Below are 18,851 nucleotides of genomic sequence, written 5' to 3' on the forward strand. Positions count from 1 at the left end.
AAAGGTCAGAAAGTATAAATAAAGGCAAGGTTATTTTGGTAAATTCAGCTTTTTTCTTTCAATTTGGATGGACGCCATTTGTATGACTATGCAATGTTTTCACCTATAAATACATTTATACACACCTAATTTGATATATATTGGCACTCTTTCCTACTTGCAACTCCTTTGAATATCAGGGGATATTTTTTAGATCCGACAGTATTTTAAATGTGTTTTTGCTGACATGACGGCGGTTCAAACTCCAGTAGCAGCTTGTTTTGTGTACGTGAGAAAAGCTTCATATCTCAGTTAACCAGTAACCTCTTGTTTCCATTTGATCCGCTGCCAAAGAGAAAGGGAAGGAACGATTCCTTGGAAGTGAGTTGTAATCAGAGAGAAGCCGTTGACACGTGAGTGATGGCTTTTGAATAAGGAATGGAGATTCAAGCTGCTGATAGCTGATAAGGAGATACAGCATTTGCTTTGTTTAGTTTTTTCGTATAAATTAATATATATTAAAAATACAAAATATATATTAAAAAATACAAAATATATATTAAAAATACATTTTGATTGTTTTCCAAAATAGTGTGTGTAGGATTTACACATCCTCTCTCAGTATACATCCTGATACATAATACACATTTCTTAACGTGGGGTTTTCAAATCGTCATTGTTTCATGTTTTGCCGACCATGGATAAGATTTGATTAACAACAACAGACTTTATGTTATACTTTAGTGAGCAAAACACAAAAAGTGGTAATTCTTAACAGTTAAAGGTGGGGTAGGTAATTCTCTACAGAAACACTCGTTATATTCCATGGAATGCTCTTAAAATCCCGATAGCAATGAATATATTAAATGCTTTGACAATAAATACATCAGAACAGCATCCGAACAGAGTGGGCGAGCTGACCAATCAGAGCACAGTGGGCTCACAGGGAGGGGAGGGGGGGGGGCAGGAGCTCCGTCAAGCCGTGTAGGACAGAGAGTGAATACACAGACTCTACAGAGATGCTGTGAGAAACCAATGTGAGTTTGGAAGATTGAACAATGTGAATCTATTCTAGTCGACCTCAACAATGGAGCTATGATCAGTAGAAATGGCCGTGACATGGGACCTTTAAAAAACACAACCATCTAGTGTCTAATTAAGGCAATTACATTTCTCAGATACATGTGTTTTTGTCAGCATGACTTTGAGGCTTTTCACTATGAATTATATTGAAACTGAACCAAAACAATGTCTCACTACAAACATACATTTAGGACCGTATATGGCAGGGAATATAAAAGAGATTAAACTATTACTGACATTTGAGAGATTGAGGCTATTACAAACATTCTCAAATAGTAAAAGGTAAGAATGATTTCCTTGTTTTGGAGATATTGGTATTCAGAGTACAAACACAGCACCACAACATGTGCATGCGGTACAGACTGTTAAATATAAGCCCTTACATTGAATTCTCTTCATAAAAAACACAGGTGTGATAAGTCACCTGCACTGATCACTAAACACAGCAAAGTCAAAGTAACCTCAGGTAAAACCAACATCAGTGATTTCAGGGTCAAAGAACAGTGTTTAGTCGTTTCCAGAAACCACAAATATTTTATTCTTTTCGCCAACAAAACTTTACAAATATGTATACAAGAATATATACACAATTTGGAGAATTGTTCAGTTTTTTTAAAGAGGGATATCAGTAGTTGTGCATACGTTAAAAAGGTGATTATACATAAAAGTGGAATTTTATAAACATTTATCATCGTTTTCTGTACAAAGAGGAAACTTGTGTGGGGTGTGCCTGCCTCAGTGGGAAAATTGTGTCATTTGAATGCTCGCTGAAAGCTACGTTTCAAGACTTTAAGGTTCACGACCTGAGACGTGTGGGAGGGAAACCTCCGCATGTTTACAAGCAGCTGCAGCCAAAACTACACAGAGATAAGAAGAGCTTCCACCCTGCAGGAAAGAGCCGTCTGATCCCGCTGTTAATAATGACCACATCTTCCAGGCTAGACTTCCTTTTAAGCCTGAGTTCTATTATTGTGAAATACTCATTAAGGTTCCCCCCATTTTTGGCTACTGGTGTACCTTTGAATCTTTGGCAAATTAAAATTACAAGAAAAGGAACACCTGATAAAGGTAGATTCTGATGGAGTTTTATTTCCAGAGTAAAACAATAAACTAATCACATTTATTTACAATAAATACAAGACAGATCTCATATCTCAACCCCTCCCAGATTACACGTTATTTACACAACCTGCCCGTCTTTCTGAAGCGGGAGAATAAGGATGGCTGAAGTCGCTCTGACCCAAAGCTCCTGATGAAATAATCTTATTTGGCTCGTAAAGGAGTATCAAGGACGTCCGCCTCTTTGCATAAAACTCTAAGACAACAATGTCTTAAAAGAAATTGTCGAATCAGTCTTTAAACAATCATGTAATCAAACATTTTGTAAAAACAGTAAAGTGAGCTTGATTTAAAAATAAAAACAAGTGAAGGAAACCGAGCAGCCTTCGAGCCCAACGCTGTTCACTTTGGAAGAAACAGTCCCAGGGAAAAAGATCCTCCAACGTGACCTCAAACACGATGTTCAGAGCTTTGACCTTTGCTAGGGAGTTGGACAGAAGGAGGAGGAGGAGGAGACGATGCCCACTTAGAGCCCTGGAGAACGCAGACAGGAAGTCAGACGGGACCTTTGGAGGGAAAGAGCTGGTCCTCGTGTCACTGGACGACCTCGAAGTAGTGCAGGATGGCCATGATGTGCTGCGGCATGAAGACGTAGCCGGTGTAAACAGCCATGCCGGCCACTGAGATCAACAGAGAGTCTGAAGAAGAGGAGTTAAGGAGGAGCTGACGAAGGAGATGTAGCTTTCTACAGCAGGAAGCATTATTCTGTAGGAGGCGGGAACATAACTTGTATTCATTTAAAACCGTTTTAATGTTAAAGGTTTCCTATCATACCGTTTCTCATCAATATATCACAGGTCTCAGATATATCCAGAGCCTGTCTCTGATTGGCTGAAACACCAAACAGATCATTGCAGCATTACCCATAATCCCCTCTGTTTCAGCCCTGTTTCCAAAGTGCTGATTCTCTGTCTGTTACTTTAGATCAGGGGTGGGCACACTTTTTGGCTCGGGGGCCACTATGAGTTTTAAATTTGACAGACGGGCTGGGCCAGGAGCAGATCGGTAAACACATATTTAGCTGTCCACTCTCATTATACACTCGGCACTCAATGTTGACTTTTCTTTTCTTTGATCCACTCATTGTTACAGATGCAGGTTCAAAGGTGAATTAGGTTCAGAGGTGAATTATTGCGTCATCGTTTGCGTCATGACGTAACCGTTTACGTGCCTTCTTATGAGCCACACAGCGTTTTACGTCGCTGATTTTCTCCGCAAAACCGCTCACAACAACATCGATAGAGGACTGCGTCTGGTAGTTTTTAATCATACGAAGCCGGATTAAATTAAATAACTACTTCTGCAACCTTATACCTTGCTCCAGAGTGCCGTGGTGTATTGTTTATTAATGTGGTTCAGCTGCATTACCGCCCGCTGCAGTGCTGCTCGTCTACCGGAGTTTATTCTCCCGTTAACTCGCGGCCGCTGAAACGTTTTCATTGTCTGACTGTCACAAGCAGCTGATACATATCCCCCATCCCCATCAGTGAATGTGTTTTAGTCTGAAAGCTGTTTGGCATCACAACGCTGTTATGAACGTTTCTCTGGCATTCTACAGGTGATGTTAGCATAGCAACCGAAGCTAATCAGACTATCTTGACTACTTGTTGCTATGATATTGTGGCATAAGCCGTTTTCTACACGCATATTTTACCGGCGTAGTTTTCGTTATGATTTTACTTGTGATGGCCACATGTAGCCCATGTATTGATTCCATCCGATAGCTGCAATAATACAAACAACAGGAACATGTCTGCCTCTTCACAATGGTCAATAACAGTGAACGGATGGTCATTAAAGTAAGGTCAAATAAACAGAATCACACTAAGCCTGGTTAGTGTTACCTGACTTTATATAAGTGTTTTTTATAAGTGTGTGGTCGCGTTCTAGTCACTTTGCTCAGCGCTACTGCTTGATACAACTTGTATTCGCCATGAACTGTTATTGCTGCCGAGTGGGGCCAGCTGAGAGAATAGACCAGACTCCAGCAAAGGTAAATTGTGTCTAGAGTGCGCCATCTAGTGGGATCAACTGAAATGCCGGGTATTGCAGGAAAAAGACTAAATGAATGCGGTCTTTACTATAATTTGGACAATTTTGTACCAATATTCGGCAGGCCGGATTCAAAAGCCCAACGGGCCGTATATGGGCCTTAGTTTGCCCATACCTGCTTTAGATGAAAAATAAGGAGCCCCTCCCCACGCCCCTGAGAGAGATTTGGTTACAAAGAACTCAATGGTGCTCTGGGAGGAGATTCAGGTGATAAAGGGGGGGGGGGGGGGGGTTGCTGATTGGCTAATGGTTACTCAAGCCAAAACATCGCTATGACATCATCAAGTGGCCAAAATCTGATCAGCTCATTTTCAGACAGGTTTTTATAGAAATGGATCAAAAAGAGAGAGAATCTTTGTTCCTGAGTCTCTTTCCACAGAGGGGACACATGTTGATGTAGAAGAGACATGGAGAAGAGGGGACACATGTTGATGTAGAAGAGACATGAAGAAGAGGGGACACATGTTGATGTAGAAGAGACATGAAGAAGAGGGGACACATGTTGATGTAGAAGAGACATGAAGAAGAGGGGACACATGTTGATGTAGAAGAGACATGAAGAAGAGGGGACACATGTTGATGTAGAAGAGACATGAAGAAGAGGGGACACATGTTGATGTAGAAGAGACATGAAGAAGAGGGGACACGTGTTGATGTAGAAGAGACATGAAGAAGAGGGGACACATGTTGATGTAGAAGAGACATGAAGAAGAGGGGACACATGTTGATGTAGAAGAGACATGAAGAAGAGGGGACACATGTTGATGTAGAAGAGACATGAAGAAGAGGGGACACATGTTGATGTAGAAGAGACATGAAGAAGAGGAGACACGTGTTGATGTAAAAGAGACATAAAGAAGAGGGGACACGTGTTGATGTAGAAGAGACATGAAGAAGAGGGGACACATGCTGATGTAGAAGAGACATGAGGAAGAGGGGACACATGTTGATGTAGAAGAGACATGAAGAAGAGGAGACACATGTTGATGTAGAAGAGACATGAAGAAGAGGAGACACATGTTGATGTAGAAGAGACATGAAGAAGAGGGGACACATGTTGATGTAGAAGAGACATGAAGAAGAGGGGACACATGCTGATGTAGAAGAGACATGACATGAGGAAGAGGGGACACATGTTGATGTAGAAGAGACATGAAGAAGAGGGGACACATGTTGATGTAGAAGAGACATGAAGAAGAGGGGACACATGTTGATGTAGAAGAAACATGAAGAAGAGGGGACACATGTTGATGTAGAAGAGACATGAAGAAGAGGGGACACATGTTGATGTAGAAGAGACATGAAGAAGAGGGGACACATGTTGATGTAGAAGAGACATGAAGAAGAGGGGACACATGTTGATGTAGAAGAGACATGAAGAAGAGGGGACACATGTTGATGTAGAAGAGACATGAAGAAGAGGGGACACATGTTGATGTAGAGGAGACATGAAGAAGAGGGGACACGTGTTGATGTAGAAGAGACATGAAGAAGAGGGGACACATGTTGATGTAGAAGAGACATGAAGAAGAGGGGACACATGATATGTAGAAGAGACATGAAGAAGAGAGGACACATGTTGATGTAGAAGAGACATGAAGAAGAGGGGACACATGTTGATGAAGAAGAGACATGAAGAAGAGGGGACACATGTTGATGTAGAAGAGACATGAAGAAGAGGGGACACATGTTGATGTAGAAGAGACATGAAGAAGAGGGGACACATGTTGATGTAGAAGAGACATGAAGAAGAGGGGACACATGTTGATGTAGAAGAGACATGAAGAAGAGGAGACACATGGTGATAGAGACATGAAGAAGAGGGGACACATGTTGATGAAGAAGAGACATGAAGAAGAGAGGACACATGGTGATAGAGACATGAAGAAGAGGGGACACATGGTGATGTAGAAGAGACATGAAGAAGAGGGGACACATGTTGATGTAGAAGAGACATGAAGAAGAGGGGACACATGTTGATTTAGAAGAGACATGAAGAAGAGGGGACACATGTTGATGTAGAAGAGACATGAAGAAGAGGGGACACATGTTGATGTAGAAGAGACATGAAGAAGAGGGGACACATGTTGATTTAGAAGAGACATGAAGAAGAGGGGACACATGTTGATTTAGAAGAGACATGAAGAAGAGGGGACACATGTTGATGTAGAAGAGACATGAAGAAGAGGGGACACATGTTGATGTAGAAGAGACATGAAGAAGAGGGGACACATGTTGATGTAGAAGAGACAGGAAGAAGAGGGGACACATGTTGATGTAGAAGAGACAGGAAGAAGAGGGGACCTTTAAATGAATACACAACACCATCAACTTTTACATTATTAACCACCAGAGATGAAACTGTCTGTTATCCTAAATAAAACATGTTAACGTTTATTTGCACGTGTCACCTGATCCTGTCCTGACACTTCGACCTATTGAACGTTATTTTGCAGTCAAAGGTAAGTTACACTAAAACAAAGTGTTAAACACTCTCCAATGCATTAGCTCGTAGCCTTTAAATCGGCAATCAAGATTAAATGAATAGTTTGTTGTTCTTTAAATATATGTTTGAGTGTTCTCCTCCAACAGTATAGAGTCAATCAAGCCTCAAACCTTATGTATTAAACGATGTTTCATTAATAAGTTCATCCACAGATCTAATGGAACAAATATTTACACGTGTTCTACAACTATAGGATCCGTCTCTTGAATCTGCATTATTAAAAAATAAAAACAATAATTGATTTTGTTAAAATACACTTCAAACTAGATTTTTTTATTCACTGACTACAATTTAACAAATACAATCCCCGATCGGTACATTATGTGCATCCATCATTAGTCTCCGATAGTGTTACGTTATTATGAGAGTGCTCTCATACTTATTTGATTCTGAAATTGTATATATGTATATAAATATATATATAGGTGGCGAACCGTCAGGGCCTTCAAGGTATTCAGAGAATACCCTGGAACACTCCAAAAACTGATTTAATTATATAAATATAAAATGAATAAATGGTATCTGTGTTGTTGATCTGTAATATCACAGCGTTACGTTCATTTGTTTGTCCTTCTCGGACCATGCACTACGCATTGAGGTGGTGGGGCGGCGGCGGGGGGTGTGTGTCTACAGAAGGTCCAGTTGTGATAGACACGGTTCGCCACTGATGCACATATATGTGTGTGTGTCCGCATCTGTAGCCTGTTATTGTCTCATTACACCGCACTGTGAATGAATCAAAGTAAATATAGAAGAACACATCTGTCCATCAGACAGAGGGCTGCTGTGCCTCCTGTCATCATTAATGGACGTCTCTTTAAGATGACCGCTCAGAGGAGAGGAGTTCTCATTTCTGTAACCGCCTGCTGCTTCCCCTCCTCTCCTCGGCTCCCCTCCTCTCTCCTCCTCGACTCCTCCGCTCGCATCCCCTGTGGGCGGGACTAAGACGCGAGGATAGAGAGGCGAAGTCCCTCCCTTTCCTCCATGGGACCTTATTTCGGAAAAAGTATGCATTGAAGTCGATGGAGAGAGAAAGATTATCTTTTGATCCCGTTTGAATTGTGCCACGAATTACACATATGATGTTTGTCAATTTAAAAGATAATTTTGCAAGTCAATTTTTTTTAAATGTGTCGTAAAACTGTGAAGTAACACTTTGTGTGAAACCGCTCAATGAACTACATCTCCCGTCTCGCTCCACACACCCAGACGGCCGTCACGTTGGAACATTTCACTTCTTTCTTTCAGAACGAGTCGGAAAGTATTAAGAGAGGTGAAAATCACTCCAAGTCTGGGCACGTTGAGAGCTGTGCACACACAAGGGGAGTTAGTCGGTTCCTGAGAGCCAGCATGCGGGACCGGTCTTTCTAGTTGCGTATTTTTCATAGTCTTATATTTCAACAGTTTTACGACAAACTGTGACTTTTTTAACACGGAAATGATTTTTTAAGATTGACAAACATCATATGTGTAACTCGTGGCACAATTCGAAAGATAAGTTCTCTCTCCATTGACTTCAATACATCATTTTTCTGAAATAAGGTCCCATGGGGCGGAAGTAGATGGGCGGGACTTCGCCTCTATAGGAGTCGAGGAGTGGAATTAGAGAAATGAGAAACCTTCGATGTGTTATGTGGTGTGCGTAGTTAAACCTTTTCAAATGTAAGTTTGTAGCAAGTAGTATCATTTAGTAAAAAGCCTAAATGAACGACAACCTCATTAGGATGATCAGATAGAAAAGTAAGTGCTCTCTACTGACCAATAAACAACACGTTATACTTCTTCTACAACTACAGGATTGGTGGCAATATGTGTACCCTCGGTGGGCTGATTTTGACTACCATGAGTAGGGAGGCTGTGGCTCAGTGGGTAGTGAGCTGGACTTCGAATCAGGGGGTAGCAAGTTCAAACCCCACTGCAGTCAGCATGTCATTGTGTCCCAGGGCAAGACACCAAATTGCTCCTGTGGGGATTGCCCACAGGACTGAGTATGTAAGTCGCTTTGGATAAAAGCAAGTGACATACAATGTACTGTTGCAAACATTGGATATAGAGAGCACAACATGAACTTATTACCTCCACTTTGTACAATTGTTGGCAAATAAATAGGCAATCTGTCCAACCCAGATGACAGAGTCAACTTAAACTTCTAAATGGACCGAAATTATTCAAAATCAGCCCACAGAGTTCAGATATTGCCATTTTCTGGATAAAACTGCCATTTGTGATCCTGAAAATGTCAGAAATGCATCTTCAATAACCAAAAGAAAACTACTTTAAAGTCCTCCTGATTACTCACAAAGCCCTCAACAACCAGGCCCCCCTACCTCACAGACCTGCTGCACCACCACACCCCTCCCCCCCTACCTCACAGACCTGCTGCACCACCACACCCCCCCCCCTACCTCACAGACCTGCTGCACCACCCACACCCCTTCCTCACAGACCTGCTGCACCACCACACCCCTTCCCCCTACCTCACAGACCTGCTGCACCACCACACCCCTTCCCCCTACCTCACAGACCTGCTGCACCACCACACCCCTTCCCCCTACCTCACAGACCTGCTGCACCACCACACCCCTTCCCCCTACCTCACAGACCTGCTGCACCACCACACCCCTTCCCCCTACCACACAGACCTGCTGCACCACCACACCCCTTCCCTACCTCACAGACCTGCTGCACCACCACACCCCCTTCCTCACCTCACAGACCTTCTGCACCACCACACCCCTTCCTCACCTCACAGACCTGCTGCACCACCACACCCCTACCTCACAGACCTGCTGCACCACCACACCCCTTCCCTACCTCACAGACCTGCTGCACCACCACACCCCTTCCCCCTACCTCACAGACCTGCTGCACCACCACACCCCTTCCTCACCTCACAGACCTGCTGCACCACCACACCCCTTCCCCCTACCTCACAGACCTGCTGCACCACCACACCCCTTCCCCCTACCTCACAGACCTGCTGCACCACCACACCCCTTCCCCCTACCTCACAGACCTGCTGCACCACCACACCCATTCCTCCTACCTCACAGACCTGCTGCACCACCACACCCCTTCCTCACCTCACAGACCTGCTGCACCCCCACGCCCCTTCCCCCTACCTCACAGACCTGCTGCACCCCCACACCCCACCTCACAGACCTGCTGCACCACTACACCCCTTCCCCCCACCTCACAGACCTGCTGCACCACCACACCCCTTCCTCACCTCACAGACCTGCTGCACCACCACACCCCTTCCTCACCTCACAGACCTGCTGCACCCCCACACCCCTTCCCCCTACCTCACAGACCTGCTGCACCACCACACCCCTTCCCTACCTCACAGACCTGCTGCACCACCACACCCCTTCCTCACCTCACAGACCTGCTGCACCCCCACACCCCTTCCCCCTACCTCACAGACCTGCTGCACCACCACACCCCTTCCCTACCTCACAGACCTGCTGCACCACCACACCCCTTCCCTACCTCACAGACCTGCTGCACCACCACACCCCTTCCCTACCTCACAGACCTGCTGCACCACCACACCCCTTCCCTACCTCACAGACCTGCTGCACCACCACACCCCTTCCCGCTGCCTCCGCTCATCAGAAGCCAACCTCCTATCCATCCCCCCCCGCACCAATCACCGGACCTGGGGGGACAGAGCCTTCTCCGTCGCTGCCCCCTCCTCTGGAACTCACTCCCCCATCAGATACTGCACTGACCCCCCCACCTTCAAAACACTCACCTCTTCAGTCTGGCTTTTAATGGGTGATTGTTTTTGTATTGCTTGATTTTAATTTAACTATATATTTATATATGTATTGTTTGTTCTTTTCTTTTCACTTTATCTGCAAAGCGACTTTGAGCACCTGTAAAAGCGCTAACAAAATACATCTATTATTATTATTATTCAAATCAGCCCACAGAGTACAGATATTCTCATTTTCTGGTTAAAACTGCCATTTATGATGCTGAACATGTCAGAAATGGACTCTGCATCCTCAATAACCAGAAGAAAACGACTCCAAAAACAAAACTGAAATACTTCTTCTACAACTGTGTGGTCTCTTGATTCGGCATTATTAAAAAATGAAAACAATATTTGTTCTTGTCAAGAATACACCTCGAACAGGTTTAACGACTGGCAGTATACGTGTACGTCCTGCTACTGTCAAATATATATATAGTATAAGTCTATATTTCTGTTGCTGTAGTATATTGGTCTTTTATAGAACAGTCTATTGAGTATTCTTTGTGGTTCATGTACTGTAGATATGTATATATATAATTACTGTTAATTGTTTTATTTGTATAACTTGTTCTACCTTTTAATTATTGTAATGCTAGAAAACATTGCTGATGTAACAAGCTAATGAATAAATAAACTATCTACCTACCTACCTACCTACCTATCTATCTGGTTCATTATACACACGCAAAGTATATGTAGTTATTCAGTAAAAAAGTTATTGCATTATCAGAGCTAAAAGCTAGGTTAGCTCTACAGACATTGTAGCTACAGTTAGCACATTAGCTCGTTTAGCTGTAGTTGTTTGTAAAAAGGATACTAAACACCGTCCTCTCCCAGGGCTCCAGCATGTACAGCGCCGTCACCAGAATATACTGGTAGTACAACCACGATAAACTCTTCCAGCAGTCTCCCAGAGCCATAGTTATTATAACTTTTACCAACGCCGACTTCTGTTTATTTTTATCTCAATGTTTCTTGTCCTCCTTTCTGCGTGAGACGACGTATCACATTAGTTGCTCGTTTTCAGCCAATCAGAGTCCGGTGTTCGGGCGTGCGGTGGTGACGTAGGCTAGGGAGTTCCAACATCCGGGAATCAGAATATTTAAAATGTATTTAATTCACATTCAATGTATCCGTTCGTTTCAATTGTCTGTCTTTCTTAAACCAGTAAATGGAAAAGCGACTGCAATGTTCTTTTGTTTTAGTTTTTCACTTTAATAAAAAGGCCAGAGAATCTTTAGAGCGAGGGGCCCGGCGGAATTCCCGGAAGTAGTTTCAAAATAAAAAAGCCCATGTCTGATAAACGCACGGATGTATAATGAGAACAAACGACACTTGAAATGAAATATAAGGTTTTAAGAAATCGTTGGGATAACAAGAGAGAGGCCGTAGAGACAGTCTTTAATTCCCTCTCTCAGAGTCTATATTGATAAGACTAGCTTTCCATTGTAAGGTTTATTTTGAAAGATATTCACGGCTCAATATCTCGAAACGCATCTGGAGACTAGTCCCTGGAATTAAGCCTCGATATCTATCTAACTAACTTTACCAAACTTCTGGTTCTCTTTCCACAGAAAATCTCTCAAAACAAGAAAACTCGTGTTTAATAATAATAATAATAAAGGAAATATAAAAAGTCCTGTACCTGTGTGTGCGTGTATGTATGTGTGCTTGCGTGTGTATGTGTGTTTGTGTGCGCGTGTTTGTCTGTGCGTGTGTGTGTATGCGTGTGTATATGTATGTGTGTGCTTGTGTATGCGTGTGTCTGTCTGTGTGTGTGTATATGTATGTGTGTGCTTGTGTATGCGTGTGTCTGTCTGTGTGTGTGTATATGTATGTGTGTGCTTGTGTATGCGTGTGTCTGTCTGTGTGTGTGTATATGTATGTGTGTGCTTGTGTATGCGTGTGTCTGTCTGTGTGTGTGTGTATATGTATGTGTGTGCTTGTGTATGCGTGTGTGTCTGTGTGTGTGTGCGTACCGTGACTTTCTCTTTGATAAAGTTACAGGGCCTTTAAATATGAAACTATATATTTCATCTTAAAAAGTTGGAAAGCCCACTCTAGTCTACGTCTGATATATTTTATTGGGCGTGAGAATATGTCAGCAGTTTAAATGTGACTAAAGAAATGTCAAACACACGTTCATTTAGAAATAATGTCACCAACTTGTTAAACAGAATGCACTTGCAGGTTTATTAGGAAGCAAAGAATATCCCTCTCAGTACACGTTCACAATTCTTTAAAAAAATATATGGTTTCTAGGCAACGCACTTTAAGCCCCTCTTTTTGCCATTCATAAGCAGTACAAACACCTGTCGTACATAACATCCCATAATGTAGTGTGTAGGACATTCTTAAGTGTTTATTAAGCGACAGTTTGTCAACAATTATAAATTCTCCTCTGAAGACATATTTAAATGATTACAACTGGAGTGTCCGTCCTCATGTATTTATTATGTATATACTGATTATGAATGCCAAATAGCCAAGTTACCGAGCCATATCAAAAAGGGTTGAGTGTGGTGTTAAAACAAATTGAGTATCAATCAATATATCACAAGTAATAATAGACGCTTCTGCCTTAAATATGGGTTTTATTTATGCGGTCCAGTACTGATCGTAGGAGCTGCAAAATTCCAGTTTCTGTGAGATATTTAAAAAGGTCACACATCGATGACATTCCCAAGCTTTTCAGATTGTTTCCGTCTCTTCAAGCAGGTTCACTAAACCAACGATGATATCAACTCAGAGTGTCTACATCGAATTTGATTCTGCCCTCTCAGCCAGAAATCATCAGTCCTCCTCCTCCTCCTCCTCCTTCTTCTTCAATCCTGTAGCTAAAAAAGCTGCAGTGAGGTGAAAAGTCACGGACAAACCCTCTGAAATAAAAACCTCCCTGCCGGTGTGTCTCAGCAGTGGCTGGCCAGGATGTTGAAGAAGTGGTAGACCTCGTCTTTATCGAAAACGGCGACTTCTGTGGAGCATTCTGTGCACCAGACGGGGTGGTAGACCTCCTCAGAGTTCATCCCCGCGGGTTGAGGCTCCGGAGTCTCGTCAGCTATGCTTTCTGTTTCTGCTCTCTGTCCCCTCCTCCTCTTCCTCTTCCTGCGCTTCAGGTCCTGCTGGATTTTGTAGCGCAACACCTCGTCTCTCTTCACGATGCAGTTCATTACGAACATGGCGCGGTACTGCGTCTGGTACTTATCGTGCCTGAGAGGAAACACACAAAAACACTTCAGTGGAGGATATCAGCTGAGGGACAGTTTGCAGATGAGTTTGAACACAAAGGCAGCTGGATAATCATCATTAAACCCTGCTTCTGTGACAATAGGTACTTTTCCCGTTTAGTTCCGATAGTTCCTGGAATTTTGCGTTCACACCAAAAAGAGAACTTAGTTCAGAGAACTTTTACCCCCATGTGTAGAGCCTGCTAGAGAGGTGGTACTATCCTGGAGAGAAACAAGTTCCAATTTCTGATTGGCTGGAAGAATTGCAAACCACGCCCCGTAAAACTCTGAAACGTTTTGTGAAGCCGCCATTGTATTTGCCGGCATTAGCATTATTAGCATTAGCATTAGCCCAGCGCACCAACGGAGAGAGAATAACTTATGGCAACACAAAAGAAAACATGGGAGCGGTGGAGATGAGGAGGTGTCGGCGTTCTGGCGATTTACTCGGAAGGCTTCAGTAGAAGCTGCTGGGAGTCCCAGCAGCTTCTACTGAAGCCAGTCCCTAACTCCGGGGACTTCCGGCCGGGGACTCCGGGTGGCAGTATACGCCGTGAAGTGGTTTGCGGCCTGCCAGTAAACCCAAAGCAGAAGAAGAACAAGTGACGTCAGCGGCTTCATTTGCGTAATTTTCCCTCTGGGATTTATTCCGGTGTGAACGCGATCTGTACTTAGTTCCATGGGGGAACTAAGTGCTGGGAACTAAGTACGGCAAAGTACTTGGTGTGAAAGCGGCTAATAACTGTTTGGGCTACAACTAAAAATATTATTATCTGATTCATTTATTTTTGATAGTGTTTAGTCTAAAGTTAACTTGCTCTCAGGTCTAATGTTCAATGGTCTTATTTGGTCCAACCAACATCCCAAACCCAAATCAATTTACAATCTCCTTGGATTGGAGATGTTTAAAAGAAAAAGAAAAAACAATGTTTGAAGGAGTGTTTGGAAGTTGTTGATTGACTGATTGATGTATTAGGAACTAGACAGTGGTAAGAAGTATTTTTTTCAAATTCTCATTAACAATGATTGATTAGTCGCTGTATATAAAATGATTTAGCGGCCGTTGTGATAAGTGGCTTTATGTTTCACAAGTAATGTTTAGATTAAAGGTGGGGTAGGTAAGAACGGAGAAACCAGCTCGAGATCGCTAGAATTTGAAAATACACAGCCGAAACAAATCTGCCCCTTCCTTCAGACTTCCTCACAGAGCCCCTCCTCCAACACACACGAACGCGCACATGACCAATGAGGGCACGAGGTAAGTTTGTGCCCCGATGGAAGGCTGACAGGCAGGTAGGCCGTCCAGTTACTTTAGCCGGCTCAGATGATTGGTCGTGCTTTCTACAGCGCCACGGCTTCCAGAGATGAAATGTTTTTATATATTTATTGTCAAAGCATTTCATGTATTCATTGCTATCGGGATGTTAAGAGCATTCCATGGAATATAACAACAAGTGTTTCTGAAGTGAATTACCTACCCCACCTTTAATGAATCATGGTAACTATTGACTTATTGAACTTCCAAATCTCAGAAAGAAATCGCTGAATGAAGATGATACAGGTCATCGTCTTAAATACAGGGTTCATACACTTTTTCACCAATGATTTTCAATGACTTCTCCAGGACCTTTACCTAATTTTCCATGACCAAAACAAATCTCTTTCTCAGCGGTACCACTGAATTTATTTTATTTTAACATGGAACAGGAAAATAAGGTCTGCATATGAAATAACTTATATCAAATAGTAGGCTTACTAGCTCCGACAGGCTAAAGCCACTAGAGGGCGTGATTGTAAACATCTCTCACCAGAGAAATACCGCGTCAGTTAAATGCCATTCTACGTTTCATTACCATACAGTATTTATTCTCATTATAGTATTGCTATTTTGGCGAATTAGATAAAATATAAATTATATTTGATGCAACTTTAGTTACATTTCCATGACTTTTCCAAAACTTTGGGAAAAATATTGTTTTCCAGGGCCTGGAATTAGCATTTTGAATTTCCATGACTTTTCCAGGTTTTTAATGACCGTAAGAAGAACCCTGTAAATATCTTCCAAATCCTATTTTCATGGGCCTTGAAAAACAGAGCTTTAAGTTTCCACGCAGAGAACAGAAATCATCAAAAGCCCAGCAGGTTGTGTCTGAGTTCAATCGGGTATGAGAAGGTTCCTTTCAAAAGGGAAAAAGGAGCACTTATGCATTATTCTTATCATTAGAACATCCCTCTCTCTTTGTTGGAGCAAATGTCCACTGAGAAGCACATATTGTGAAGCAGCATGTTCCGTTCAAAGATGCCTCAGGGTGGCACAAACAAACCCTGACTCTATAGTGTTTGTTGTTGTTGTTGTTGTGGAGCCTCACCTCTGACAGTCCAGGCAGAGCGTAGTCATGCAGGCGGGACAGTTGAGGACGGCGTCGCTGCTCGTTGCTCCTGGACCTCGACGAGCCTGCGACCGAGAGGCTGCAGACGCTCGCTTCCTGCCGGTGTACCTGCACAGGAAGACACAAGGTGAAGAGGAACTCGACTGACTGGATGAACAGATAGAAGACTCCTTCTGAGCGTCTTACTGTGTCCTCCTGGCGTCCACCCAGGCCTGGTCCCTGTCGTCCTCCTCGGGGTCGTACAGCAGCTCGTCATTGGTCAGGATGGATCGCTGTTTCCTCCTCCGCCCAGTGGAGCTACCTAAGGAACAAACAGAGACATGTAAGGAATCTGAATCTAAATTGACATTCATGAGGAAGACTTTATAATTGATGGTTAATGGGTTGCAGGCAGTGGGGAACATTTCTGCTTACTCTGCATATCCTCTCCCTCTGAGTCTGAGTCGAAGTAAACCTCATCGTACACCGTAGGGTTAGGAAGTCCAGGAGCAACAACAACAGCTGCTCCTGGTTCTCCTGCTGCTGCTGCTGCTGCTGGAGAATAAACACACACATATCAGTAATGCTTTCACAACGAGGACGCTGACCAGGAACCCAAATTATGATGTGAATGATAATGGGATACATCGACGTCTGCACTCACAGTGCGGCGGACTGTACTTATTGTTACTCTGATCCGGTTACTTATGTTGTAGCAGATATGTGGTAAGTGTTCTTAACGCTAATGTTATAATAGTCAGATTGCTCTGAAGATGGAGGTGATATTCTATTCATGTTCACGTTCACACAGTCGGTGATTTTTGCCGGCCGTCTTTCCTGCGACGGCAGCTCTTCTGTATTTCCTTTCTCCTGTAATATGACTTGATCGCTTTAAACTCCGCGCACTGAGCTCTGATTGGTCAGCAGGCGGTGCTTTCACTGAGTTGAGCTCTTAGCCTGGAACCAGGCCTCTGGAGTGTGTTACCTGCTGTTGCTGGGGTCCATGTTCCCTCCAAGGTCTTGATGGTGGTGCTGAGCTCGGCCTCCATCTCTTTCTCGAACTCATCCTCGCTCGACGACTCGCTCTCCCCCGTCAGATATTCTCTGATCAGCTTCTTCTTCTGCTCCGGCGTCCCGTTGAGCAGCACCTCCAACTCGTCCTCCGAACTGAAAGACAGCGAGAGAGAAGATGACACTTGTTTTTATCCTGTGGGCGTCAACAGGGTCAGAGTAAAAAACAGGATTCAAATGCACGCTGAAGGCTCTTTGAGAAAATGACTTCGGGCTCTCTTAATCTATGCAAGTACTTCTGCCAGTGGTGAAATGTAATTGAGTAAATCAGTTACATTTCTAAAGCACTTTAAAAGGATATTAACATCCCTTCTACTGCGTGTGTATATTAATAGCGTTGACTTTTATGTATTTAACTAGCAGACATTAGCAATAGAAAAATAACTATATAAACCCGCTCAGTTATCCTTTTTATTACCTGATTATAATAAGATGACTTCAATAAAACGCTACGTACATAAAAACAGTTCATGTTTATCTGTATCTCCTGTATTCCAACAGTCGCTAGCTAGAAACCGTTCCCTGTCTTCAACGTGTTTGAGTTTGTTTACATGTTAGCATTTAGCTAGCTAGCCTCATGGTGCTCAAACTACACCGTTTTTTAAGCTGTTTTTATTATTTTCCAACCTGCTCTCAGCTCTCTCTTCATCGCTGGGCTCCTCGAGTTCATACGAATCAAACTCCTGTGGTTTGTTCATTTTTAACTGCTTAAAAAGTCCAACTAAAGTGTTACGACATGAGCTAGTAGCGACCATGCAACGTTTACTTCCGGTTCTTCTTGTTCTTCTTCTTTAGTAGATTAAACGGCTGACGCCCACAGGGAGAGAAAACACTATCGCCATCTGTTGGAAGGACGAATACAGCACATACAAAAAAGATCATAACATGTTTTTCAAATTGAATTAAAAATAAATAATAATAAAATAATAATAATTTAAAAAAGGTAAAAATTAGATTAAATAACATCTAAAATAAAATAGCAAAATTATCTTCGAGCCATTACCACACTATTTTTTACAATTATGCTTTAAGGTTTTAACATTTTATTAAACAAGAAATGCTGATATTTGACGAAAAGACACAAATATTAATTAATTAAATAACCAATTTGAGTAAAACACAAGAGCTCTTTCTTAGATATGTACCAATACAAGTTAAGACCAGTGAAACAAATACATAATATTAATGTAATTATTCCTGTATGTCATACAAACACTTTCTAAGTATTGTTTTCCTACCAATATTTAAAAAAGGCTCAGGTAAAACCATCTGTTGAACCTGTCTTGTATCAGAACATTTTGATTTGTTGCAAAGCACTGCAATAAAACCAATCATGGCACTCGTCATTAGCTTATTGACATATTCCCAAATTATTTATTGATATAAAGTGTTAAAATGTGAAGTTCCTCTTTGATTGAGCATCCCTGAATCAGTAGCTTCACAAACTGGATTCACTATTCTCACATCCTGACATGTGAGCCTGCAAACTGCTGCTGTTACAACAAACCAACACTAAGTGGAGCCAACAGATCACACATTCTCGTCTCTCAAAGGTCAGGGCCGCTAAAGCTCCATCTGAAGGCCGAGTGCATGAAGTGATAAATCAGTGGGGAAGGAATGGTTCAATGGAAATCTGATAATTGCTTTTAGCACCTGAAATGTTGATCTTGCTGTTTACTTTG

General features: G+C 42.6%; 2 protein-coding genes across 4 annotated transcripts; both read right to left on the reverse strand.

Moving 5' to 3' along the window:
• Positions 1–1,576: 1,576 nt before the first annotated feature.
• Positions 1,577–11,516, reverse strand: sptssa (serine palmitoyltransferase, small subunit A). The gene is made up of 2 exons (XM_034226244.1): positions 11,320–11,516; positions 1,577–2,819 (listed from the first exon to the last, which is right to left on the reverse strand). The coding sequence occupies exons 1-2, from the start codon at positions 11,420–11,422 to the stop codon at positions 2,716–2,718; spliced, it is 207 nt and encodes a 68-aa protein (XP_034082135.1). The 5' UTR covers positions 11,423–11,516; the 3' UTR covers positions 1,577–2,715.
• Positions 11,517–12,671: 1,155 nt separating this feature from the next.
• Positions 12,672–17,951, reverse strand: eapp (e2f-associated phosphoprotein). Of its 3 annotated transcripts, none has more exons than XM_034226242.1 (6): positions 17,797–17,951; positions 17,084–17,265; positions 16,534–16,653; positions 16,306–16,420; positions 16,099–16,227; positions 12,672–13,712 (listed from the first exon to the last, which is right to left on the reverse strand). In XM_034226242.1, the coding sequence occupies exons 1-6, from the start codon at positions 17,922–17,924 to the stop codon at positions 13,412–13,414; spliced, it is 975 nt and encodes a 324-aa protein (XP_034082133.1). In that variant the 5' UTR covers positions 17,925–17,951; the 3' UTR covers positions 12,672–13,411. The 3 variants fall into 3 exon arrangements, with proteins under 3 accessions (XP_034082133.1, XP_034082132.1, XP_034082131.1); XM_034226241.1 differs by having other exon boundaries at positions 16,534–16,656; XM_034226240.1 differs by having other exon boundaries at positions 16,534–16,659.
• Positions 17,952–18,851: the final 900 nt, after the last annotated feature.

The sequence above is a fragment of the Gymnodraco acuticeps genome, unplaced genomic scaffold, assembly GCF_902827175.1.
Source record: "Gymnodraco acuticeps unplaced genomic scaffold, fGymAcu1.1, whole genome shotgun sequence".
Lineage (NCBI taxonomy): Eukaryota > Metazoa > Chordata > Actinopteri > Perciformes > Bathydraconidae > Gymnodraco > Gymnodraco acuticeps.

Bases quoted from the DNA above. Each gene is read 5' to 3' on its own strand.
- sptssa (XM_034226244.1), bottom strand. From the start codon at position 11,422: ATGGCTCTGGGAGACTGCTGGAAGAGTTTATCGTGGTTGTACTACCAG. The intron at 2,820-11,319 runs GTATCCTTTTTA...CCTCTTCTTCAG, and splicing joins CTGGGAGAGGACGGTGTTTA to ACTCTCTGTTGATCTCAGTG.
- eapp (XM_034226240.1), bottom strand. From the start codon at position 17,924: ATGGTCGCTACTAGCTCATGTCGTAACACTTTAGTTGGACTTTTTAAG. The intron at 16,660-17,083 runs GTAACACACTCC...TGTGTGTTTATT, and splicing joins ATGGACCCCAGCAACAGCAG to CTCCAGCAGCAGCAGCAGCA. The intron at 16,228-16,305 runs GTAAGACGCTCA...CTTCCTGTGCAG, and splicing joins GTGGACGCCAGGAGGACACA to GTACACCGGCAGGAAGCGAG.